This window comes from Olea europaea, chromosome 15 (assembly GCF_002742605.1).
Source record: "Olea europaea var. sylvestris chromosome 15, O_europaea_v1, whole genome shotgun sequence".
NCBI classification, from domain to species: domain Eukaryota; kingdom Viridiplantae; phylum Streptophyta; class Magnoliopsida; order Lamiales; family Oleaceae; genus Olea; species Olea europaea.
The window spans coordinates 1,872,828-1,884,400 of record NC_036251.1 but is presented as its reverse complement, the minus strand read 5'-3'; the positions used below and the strand labels follow the sequence as shown (position 1 = coordinate 1,884,400).

The following is an 11,573-nucleotide window of genomic DNA, read 5'->3' as shown; positions in this document are numbered from 1 at the left end:
CACAGAAAGTCCGAATTCTTCCAAACATCAAGTGCAATCAATGCTTGCACATTTCACTCGCCCTCATTAAGTTTTGGAGCAGTTTCAGTCAAGAATCTCGCAAGATTCAAGGTGGTTAAGTAAAAAAGTATTTTCTACTGCCACCTTTTGAAATTCAAGCCATTGAATTTCTTCGATTTTTCTCCATGATTAATCAGAACAATTACAATTTTGCTAGTTTGGCTCACAATAGACTTGACATTCTAGCCACAGTCTGAGCCACAATGGAGCTTGGCCCTTGAGCCACATTAGAACCCACAGCCTGATTTTCCAGCGGGAACATTTTGGGTCACATCCATGTTGTTCGATTCGGTTGTCATTTCTAAAAACAAACCAAATATTAGTTTCAAGAAACCAAAATTCAATTAAACCAAAAATGAACTCTCTTGTTTTTCGAATTCAGAAACTGTCTTAAACTTGTAGGAAAACAAGTCGCTAATGGATGAAACCAATTGTATAAGTTTTATTCAATTGCAATAGCCGACTATTAAAATTAATAACTACAAGGCAAATGATTTCAATTTATCAAAAAAAATTCCGTTTCAGAATTTTTCAACGGTTGAAAAAAAATGTTTAGCAACACAAAATCAGAAATATAGGTTAACTGCAGGCTAAAACTGTAAATGATGAATCTGGAAGCTGCACACTATGGAACTACAAATTGCATGAATTAAATAGTAATGCAAAAATAATTTGTAGAAAGAAAACACAAACTGCAGCAGATTTCAAACCGAGGCCTGTGCGTGCACAGTTTCCTTAAGACAGTTTCGGCCCCTCACCGTAGGTGCTGGAGGTTCAGTTCGAGCAACTGTCTCCTAGGATACAACGGTAATAAGCAGCATCCGAGCGCCGCGATCCTAATTCGACGAACTGATCTAGTATCTGAACAATATCACCACAAGAACAAGACCTTATTGGACAAGGAATGCAAAAAAAAAGAAACTTTGTATGTAGGAATGTAGTTGAGATTTTCGAGTGTGTTAGATTGCTGGAGAATGAGCCTTTTTATAGGCATATTGCCCATTAATATTGTGACCATTGAGAGTCCATTGGAGTTACTTCCCATTAACACTGTGACCATTGGGAGTTCATTGGAGTTTTTTCAGTTTAGAAACTCAAAAGTCATTGGACAAGGCCAAAATTTTTTTAGCAAAACGTGGACTCTCCGATGGGGCCATTTTTGTTCGGTTCGACATTCGTGTGCACAGGTCGCGCCCGCGCTCAAGTTCAAGGTCCAAAGGCCATTTCGGTTCGTGATTTGTACCCCGTGCGCGCACACATGGAGAGAGCCTCTATGCTACACATGATTACACATCTCCAAAGTATAGCCATATATAAAGTGGTTTGAGTTTCCTTAGTTTTCCTATGTGGGATAAATGTATTTTTTTCCCACAAAATCAACTTCCAATGATCAATTTTGAGCTTCAATTTCTCATTCACCCGAACTTCATTTTTGACAAATAAATACATGAAATCGATATTCTCACGGAGGAGAACACATATCAACTTTGATATTTCACATTGGACCAACGGGTCCCATTGAAAATTGTGTCAAAAGTGAGCCGCTCACTCAAATTTTTTTTTCTAACAATGAGATGAGGGCACTGCAAGGGCTTTCATTTTGAAATTCTCGTCCATTTTTGAAATTGAAGGCATCTTGTGATCACTGAGCACAAATGTAGCAGAATAACGAATTAAAATAATATTGTAATTAAAATGAATGTTCTTCATGTACCTTTAGGGAGTAGCTTATTTCTTATAGATTTATTACAAGGTGATGTATGTTAGGGTTTCATTGTATTTTTTTGGTGTAGCCATCAAAACATCGATCTCCTCTACTTTGATATAGTGGATATCTCCCCTCTACCAGTGGTATTTTTTCGTCTTGTGTTTTCATGTAATTTTTGTATTTTTGTTCTTAGTTTTTTATTGCCTATTCTTGCTTTTTCGTAACAATGATTGAATATCTTATAAAGGATATAAGTAGGGGTGAGCGCGGGTCGATTCGATTCGGTTCGTTTTAGTTCTAAAGAGAACCGAACCGAACCGAACTTTTCGAGTATCTAGTAAATGGAACCGTCGGGTCCAAATATAATTATGGAACCGTTCGGTTCGGTCTTGTACTATAATTAATTTTTTTAACATTTATAAAAATACTATATAAATGCAACTAATGATACATTCAATAGTTTTGGAATTTCAGATACTAGTAAACTACATTTTTCAAATGATCGATACGATCAAAGTTTCGGTTGGCGAAGGTCACAGCTTCGATCGGAGGTCACAGTGTCGGCCGATAATTGTATAGGTTTTGGAATATTAGCGAGGCTGCGAGAGTGAGTGCGAGAGTCGAGACAATGTTATGCACTTTAGTGTTTGTTTTTAGGGTTATTTAGTGGATTTGATCTTGCTTGGCTAAGAAATGAAACAATAAAATGGGTAATTGGGCCAAAAATTAAAAAATTAGAAATGAAACAAATTATTGGGCCAAAAATTTGGACGTTAATTTGTTTAGAAAAAATTAAAATTAAAATAATTTGATTTACTCAATATAAAAAAAAAATTAGAAAGATTCGGTTCTTATTCGGTTCTTGGTTTAGAACCGAGAACCGAACCGTACTCGTCGATTCTCGATTCAGATACCCGTTCGGGTATTTAATTTGACAAGAACCGTCGGGTTCGGTTCGGTCGGTTCGGTTCGGGAGATTTACCCAACCCTAGATATAAACTCTACAATCCAAGCACCAAAAAGGTTATCATTAGTGTAGATATTGAATTTAATGAAGAAGATTCATAAAGATGGGACACTCATGAAGATGACTATGATTTTCCTTCAATGATCGAAGAAGAACAAGAAAAGGAAGTAGAGCAAGCAAGAGAAAAATGCAATAGCATACAACTCCACCTCATTCACCACAAGCAAGTCCTCGTGGATACTTACGAAGTGGAAGTTCAAGATCAGTCACACCACCAAGGAGACCATGGACAAGGAGCTTACAACAACTATATGAGGTAACCAAAAATAAAAATAAACTAACACATTTTTGTCTTCTTGCGGATTGTGAGCCAATAGGTTTTGAAGAATTCGTGCAAAGCACGAAATGGCGAGATGTCATAGATGAAGAAATTAAAGCAATCTTAAAAAATGATTCGTCGGAGCTAGCAACACTTCCAGAAGGTCAAAGGACTATTTGAGTAAAATGGGTGTATAAAGTAAAGAAGAATGATAAAGGAGAAGTTGCAAGACAGAAAGGAAGATTGGTAACCAAAGGATGTAATCCAAGACTCGACATCGACAATTACATTAGTAAAGAACCTTGTGTTTCATCATTGATACAAGGTATCAATTCATAAGAGAGAGCATAAGAAAAAAGGAAGTAGAGTTGAAATCTATGAAGACTCAAATCAAGTAGCAGATATATTTACCAAACTGCTGAAGTGCGAAGTATTTTTCAAGATGGGAAATGCACTTGGAGTGATCAAATCAAGTTTAAGGGAGCTTGTTATAAAATAAACTTAATTTGGACTATTTTATTATTTTTAGGCTGGTTAATTATTATAATTAAGTGAGTTCATAAGCCCATATCTAAAATAGTCCATATTCTAGAAAAGTCATGCTCTAGAATAATCCACTATCTAGAATTATCTTATTTTAGAAAATATTTAGTTAATATTAGTAGGTAGTTGGAAGATACATTTATTTTGGTATGTAGAAGAGTTCATTGAGCCTATGAATAGAGTTGCTCCCTTGCCATTCGTAACAAGCCAATTTATAAACAATACACTACAAGTCCCTTCTTCTACCTCTTCAACCTCTTAAAGATTCTTATGAAGTACTATTCAAACAAGTTATTTTCCTAACATAGAACATACAAAGAAGACATGAGAACATATCATAGTACAAACCTGATGTCATCATTAACTTTTTGATTGTTGGTTCAACCATCGGGAAATTATCGACAAATAGAAAGACATGCTTTTGATGATAATTGTTGCTTGAAGTTGAAAAGAAGATTGAGAGCCATGCTTTAATAGCAGAATGTTGGGACCGATGAAGACAACGCAAGAATTGAGATTTGATGAACCCAATATGAAGTATAAATAAAGATCACAAAATAACCAAGAACAAGATTAAAGTAAAAGATGCAAAATAAAAGGGTACTGGCAGAGGAACGATATTATTTTATTCAATCACTATGAAAGGAGATAATTACAGCAATTGGCTTCAACAATATTGAAGAGGAGTCCTATATTTATACTACATGAGTCTAGTCCTAGGAATTGGCAAAAGATGGAAATTAAGAAAAAAAGAAACGTGTAAACAAAGAAAAAAGAGAAAAAAATCTGCATAGACACGTGAAAAGGGAACACGCCACTTTCCCTATTTCTTTGGAATTGATTCCAATTTGATTCTTTCATATTTCCACATGGCTCCAATAAGATTTTCTTTCCTTAATTTGCAAAATACAACTTTGATTCCCTTTCCTTTTCTCTGCCACTTCCAAAGACTCCTAATTTGAGTCACAATTTAACAATTTCCACCTTGATTCAAATTCTGGTGCAATGAATGAAGCTCCAAATTTCTCCACCTGGAAAAATGATCCGTCTGCATCAGAATAACCAAGCTCCTCGACACAGTAACCAAACTCTCCACGAAAACATGTTTCCCCGCCCGGCGTCCACAAGCGACTCCCGAACCCAAACTCGGGTTCCCAAAATTTCACCTGGAATTAATAATCACTAGACAGGGTCGAAACACACCCTGTAGCAGAAACCACACCAAATGCACGATCAGAAGGCCCCTTGCTAGAAGTGTCACCTTCAATGATCCCTAAGGCATTACAGACATTATTGACACCACTAAACCTACACTCCATGAGTCCACTAGCACAAGAACAAAGTGTATCTGCTGAAATTGGTGGTAAAGCAGAATCACCAACACTCCCACTAGCAAAGTTCGAAATTGACCCAGAGCTTAACACAAGAAGTAATGTACCAAACTGAATTTCCACCACAGTACTAAACTTGTTCAAATGTCTCTGAACTGGTTCTGCGCTTCCCTACAAAATGTACAACTAGGATCTCATCCGTCCCTCCAGTACAACTCGAACACCTTTCTGAACCTTCAGGACTCCACCTCCACCAGAAAATTTATACCCTTTTGCATCCAGGGTACTCAGCGATATGAGATTTTTTGTCAAGTTTGGAACATGGCGAACCTGATCAAGTGTCTTTAATGTCCCATTTTGTAGCCTCAATCTGACCCGACTGATTCCTACAACCCGGCAAGATTGGATGTTTTCCATGACAACTCCACCTTGTTTCACCGTTTCATATGTCTGGAATAACGGCCTATTAGGACACATATGATACAAACATGCAGAATCCAGAATCCACTTCTCTAGATTTGGATTCCTCATCAGATATAGCCAACATCACATCTCCATCATCAGAAAAGTTTTCAACTACATTGGTTTCGTCCAAATTACAAGATTGCCCCGAATGATTTGCATGTAAATTACCTTTACGCTGCAACTTGTCACAATCTTTCTTCAAGTGTCCTTTCCACTTGTAGTAGAAGCAAAACAAATTGCTGAATTTCACCTTTGACGTACTGCTCTGTCGTCCACCATGAGTAACCAGAGCATCCATACCTCTAGATGTAGGATCTCCAACCAACAACTACATCTTCTCCTTTGAGAACAGGGCGTTGTATACATCCTCAATGGTTAGCGTGTCATGACTATATAATATAGTATCACGAAACGACGAATAAGAGCCAGGTAATGAACACAATAGGATCAAGGCCAGACCCTCTTCATCATACTTTACTTCCAACGTCTTCAGATCTGCAACGATTTCCTTGAACATAGCAAGATGGTCCTGTAGTGACCCTCCTTCCACCATGCGATGAGAATACAACTTCAGTTTTAGAGTCAGTTTGCTCGTTAGACTCTTTGTCATGCACAATTGCTCTAGCTTGAGTCACAAAGCAACCACTGTCTTTTCCTTCAAGACATCCTGCGGTATATTGTTGGACAAATGAAGATGAATCAATGATGTAGCCTTCCTATCCTTCCGTTGCTTCTCCTCCATAGACCAATTTGTTGGCATCTTCTCAAAACCCAGCAAAACATCATCAAGTTCTATCTGCGTTAACACAGCCCTCATCTTTACTTGCCATAGCGAAAACCTTGTATTGCGATCTAGCAGCGGAATATCATACTTCATCGAAGTCATCTCTCAAAAGCCTAAATTGAATCACGAAGAACTTGCGACCTTGCTCTAATATCACTTGTTGGGACCAATGAAGACAACGCAAGAATTGAGATTTGATGAACCCAATATGAAGTATAAATAAAGATCACAAAATAACCAAGAACAAGATTAAAGTAAAAGATGCAAAATAAAAGGAAACTGGCAGAGGAACGATGTTATTTTATTCAATCACTATGAAAGGAGAGAATTACAGCAATTGACTTCAACAATATTGAAAGGAGAGTCCTATATTTATAGTACACGAGTCTAGTCCTAGAAATTGGCAAAAGATGGAAATTAAGAAAAAAGGAAACATGTAAACAAAGAAAAAAGAGAAAAAAAATCCGTTGAGACACGTGAATAGGGAACACGCCACTTTCCCTATTTCTTTGGAATTGATTCCAATTTGATTCTTTCATAATTCCACATGGCTCCAATAAGATTTTCTTTCCTTAATTTGCAAAATACAACTTTGATTCCCTTTTCTTTTGTCTGCCACTTCCAAAGACTCCTAATTTGAGTCACAATTTAACACAGAATGGATTTGGAATTGTTGAAATTGAAAATGGGAGTAGAAATAAGCACTCAAATGCAGAAGAATCCAATCCATTGGGAAGAAAGTGATATTGATATATTATTGAGTAATGAATCAACAATAATCCTCTGTTTGGTGTAGAATTAGAAACCTAATTAGCTATCCTTAACAATCTTCAGATAGGTGGTTGACCAATGCTTTTGTTCATGTCTCCCACGGAGCTGCAATTTGTTCTGTTAATTTTTAACCATTTTTTACGTGGGAAAATAAATCAGGGGTTACCCAAGTTGTGTACCAACTTTGAATGGGACATGTAATATAAATATCGTAATTGAGGTTGTGTATCCATGATAAGGCCATGATTGTGGACAAGTATGCTAGGATGTTAGATTATAAGTTAAAAAATAGACAAACATTCAAACATCTTGTTCACGTTATGTTTGTTATCGTAGAAATGAAGTCCTAAAATTAGTAGGTAGACAAGGATTTGGAAACTCGCGAACACATTATGAATGATTTATGATTACAAATAATAATTGGTTAAGTAGGTATCATATCTAATCCCCTTATCAAATCACTTAAAAGCAACAAAAGTGGGTATGTCTTTATCCAATATTTTCTTTAAAAACAAGTCAACTTTTGGGTTTTTAGTTGAATTTCATCAAACCATGTTGAAAGTAAGATCGCGTCTTTAATATTTAATTACCAATTTGATCTTCTTACATAACAAAGATATAGCGAAAGGGACAAGTGTAAGAAGGATGCAATCTCAAAGCGATGAAGTAAAATAAAGAATAAAAGGTAGCTTTTGATGTTATTAATTAGAGACCATCAGACCAATCAGTATATGTAATAGAGATTATTGTCTGAAAATTCAAATCTTATTGTTGACAGTTAAAGAAAGTTCTTCTGTATTTCAAAACCATTTTAAGATCCAAACCAAATAAATCACAGTGGCATATATGGTAGAGTAAATTGGATAACAATAAAAAAGATTACAAAAATAAAATAAGTTAAAATTTTCATTGTACTGATGAATCCTATTAATTTCCTCGAATTCTTGTACTGATGAATCCTATTAATTTCCGCGAATTCTATGTGCCAAGAGTGTACGTCTTGGGTGCAAACCTGGACTTTATTTTCTCAACTTCCTTGGTACCAACTTGGAATGCCTTTGTCAAAACGTTGTCGGGTACCGGTGGTGATGCGGCAAACAATGTGGCAGCGATCGACTGAGTTCCGGGCAGTTGGCTATTGAATGCAGCAATCACGGAAGCTGGAACTTTGCCATTATTCTTCTGGAAATGGACTAAGCCTTTAGGGAATGTGAAAATTTGACCTTTCTTGATACACTTGGAAATTAGGACATTGGCTGTGGTTATGAATCCCACATCCAGTTCACCTTTGAGCACGAACACTATCTCGGTGGCGCGTGGGTGGGTGTGGGGTGGGTTAAGGCCGCCTGGTGCATAGTCAATGCGTGAAAGGGACACTCCTAGAGTGTTTAGGCCCGGGATTTTCTCGACATTAGCGGCGGTTACACGTGATCCCGTGGTGGTGTTGGTGGCGCCAGGCTTGGCTAGGCCAGCAAAAAAGAAGTCCTCTGCTGTCACATTAGACTTGCAAGCAAATCCATTCACTTTTACACCTATTTCACATATTCAACTTGAATTAATCTTTTGAAAACTCGAATAAAAAACAAAGAAAACAAGAACCATATCATCTAAAATCTTAAAAATTTAAAGAGGAAAAACCCTTTTTTATAAAAGAGACGTCACAATTTTCATAGACTATCAATGACAAGACTTGATTCATGCACACCGTACTACCATTTATAACCATTCGAGAAATAATACGTGTACAGGAAAAATGCACAGACAATTTTATAGGTTTTAAGATAGCAACACTTGATTGACTATTTTAGCTATTTTTTTGTCCAAAATTTAATGAAATATTGTCACATTCTATAAACCCATTTGTGCATTTCATTGGTACACGTAGCATTAATGCTCGTAACCATCCCATCTAACATAACATCTTTATGCACAGTCCAAAGTAATAGGAAAATTTCTCACTTTGTGTATTGATTCAATGAACCTCTATATCATTAAATACAAGAATGGACACACAATTGTCCCACACGGACTTTGCTACACAAATAGGGTTGAAGACAAGGTTTAAGAATAAGAGACGCGTGTCAAATACTGATTATTCAATTTTTTTTTTTTTAAAAGAAGGTCTAGGTGCTAATCGGAGCACATGTTTTCAAATCCAGTCATTTTCACTTATTTGAGTAGCTTTATCCCACACTATTACATACATATACAGTGTGTGCGCGTGAGAGAGAGTTGATGGATACCAGAAGATAGATCAGCAACACAAATATCTTGAAGCGAATCTGGATCAGCACAAACTCTGGTCAACATCATCACGGTGGCCACCGCCATTACTAGCACCACTCCATCATAACCTGCCATTTATCTTCTGTGTAAAGGAATTAGTATACAAAGAAAGCGAGGAAAAGTGGGTGTTGTAGTGGGGGAAGAGGGCTTTGGTACAAGGGAAAGACAAAAGTCTGTAGATTATTTATAGTGGGTTTTGAAGTGTGGCCTGTGGGGGTGAAGCGTGTATGTACAGTACAGCCATGAAAAATGACTTGTTAGATGAGAATACAGGAAGTGGACGGGACCAGATCCAGTCAATTCTATATTTATAGTTATTTTCATAATTATGAGAAAATGATTAATCTTCAATAATACATATCCATTAATCCGTGGATCCATAATTCATTAATTTGGCATCTTCTTTTACTTCAACCATATTTTGACATCTGGAAAAGCTTTTACTTGAGAAAAAACAAAGAGAGATAGTGTAACTTGACTTGTAGTAGAAGAATAAATGAAGTTCATACTTGTTTCAGATTGAATTGAAGTTTATGCAACTATATTTTAATAGATTGGGTAAATAGTATAAAACATTCCTACCTTTCAATGTCATTGTGGCAAACGTCCATACTTTTCATTTTTTGACATTTTCGCCCATATTTCTACCTTTCATTTCGCAAAATATCATTTTCATCCATTTTTTACTATTTTACCCTTTATTCAAATAAAACAAACAAAAAAGAAAAGAAAATAAAGAATAATTGCAATCATATTCCTAAATTTTCTAAAAAATACAAATCATTCATTGTATTCTTATCTTGACCTCCAGCTTTATGCTCACACTCGGAAAAAACGATCTTTCAAATTTTGAATTGTTAACATTTTTAGTGAAATTTTCATGTATAAATGCATACTCAGAACCGTGAATATAAAACTTGACTTCCAATTTGCAGCTTTTTTTACTCATAGAAACAAACTTTCTTCTTGGCAGTGCAATCCTCAGACATGATCTGCAACTCTTGTTCGAACAAAAATAAAAAATAAAAAATAAAGAAAATCTTGAACTAAACATACTTCACGGCGAAGAACATGCCAAGAAAGAAGAAACATGCCCATTTTGCAGACACTTTCCCATAGTTTCTACTCTTCATAATTTCCTTCCTTTCTCTATCAATATAAATACAATTATATAAAAGTGTATTTGTTTACAATTGTGTAAAGTAGAAAAGATATAGACGTGAAATGGGGCGATGATGGAGCTGGACCATGGATATTTCTTCTCTTTTCCCCCTTTCTTATGGTAGGGTAGGTTAAACTTACCGATGACTAAAAAAAAAAAAAAAAAGCTATAAATTGGAAGTCAAGTTTTACAGATTCAATGTTCTGAATATGCATTTATATGTGAAAATTTAACAAAAAATGTTGAAGATTCAATATTTGAAAGTTTGCTTGCTTCTGGGTGATGTCAAAATAAGAGTATAATGATTGATTTTTTAACTTTTTGAAAATTTTGGACTATGATTACAATTGCTTCTTTATATTTTCATTTTGTTTTATTTGAATTGAAGGGTAAAATCGTCAAAATAGATGAAAACAACCTTCTGCGCAATAAAATGTGGAAATAGGGGGCAAAAAATGTCAAAAATTGAAAGGAAATGAAGTTTTCTATAGTGACATTAAAAGGTAGGGATGTTTTGTACTATTTACCTTTAATAGATTTGATTATATGTTTTTTTAAGTCTATTCATGACTCTTCGAAAGCAAATAATAGAAGTTAAAAAAAAGGAAAAAGGTTATGCAATTTGAAGAAGCGAAAATTCTGAGTGAGGGTTCATTCTCTTTTGTGCATAATCCTAGTTTGATTTTTTATTTTTTAATGATCACTTTCTTCCACATTCATTTTCATATTACTTCGTAACTTTTTCCTATTTTTAATCAAATGTTCGCTAAAAGAAATAAAATTCAGAGATTCATTTTTAAAAAATATTATTAAACAAGCTTGTAGTTAATTACGTTCCATACTACATTATTAATGTTTTTCAGTATTTGAAAAACGAACGAGTCTTGAGATTGGTGATCTAGAAGCATGGACTTCATATAATTGACTTTTAGTTAATAAACAAATATGATTTTTTTACGATTTTTATTTCTTTTTAATAGTTGACGAAATATTAATGTAAGCTTATATGTTATACACTAAGGGTGTGTTTGATAGGGTGTAAATGGAATTTAAATATGGAATTTGAATTGAAATTTCCAACTTTAGGTGTTTGATACAATTTTTTTCCCTGGATTCGAATTCTAGGTTGTCTTGAAGTTTGGAATTTTCTTGGTTTTTTTCTACCTACTGAAGCACT

General features: G+C 35.2%; 1 protein-coding gene across 1 annotated transcript; it reads right to left on the bottom strand.

The window, feature by feature from the left end:
* Positions 1-7,691: 7,691 nt before the first annotated feature.
* LOC111409791 (germin-like protein 5-1) lies at positions 7,692-9,503 on the bottom strand. Its single transcript, XM_023039827.1, has 2 exons — positions 9,192-9,503; positions 7,692-8,480 (listed from the first exon to the last, which is right to left on the bottom strand). The coding sequence occupies exons 1-2, from the start codon at positions 9,307-9,309 to the stop codon at positions 7,927-7,929; spliced, it is 672 nt and encodes a 223-aa protein (XP_022895595.1). The 5' UTR covers positions 9,310-9,503; the 3' UTR covers positions 7,692-7,926.
* Positions 9,504-11,573: the final 2,070 nt, after the last annotated feature.

What these genes read in the sequence shown, in the direction of transcription:
- LOC111409791 (XM_023039827.1), bottom strand. Translation starts at nt 9,309, where the DNA reads ATGGCAGGTTATGATGGAGTGGTGCTAGTAATGGCGGTGGCCACCGTG. An exon ending in TGTTGCTGATCTATCTTCTG is followed by an intron (nt 8,481 to 9,191) that starts GTATCCATCAAC and finishes TATGTGAAATAG; the next exon opens with GTGTAAAAGTGAATGGATTT.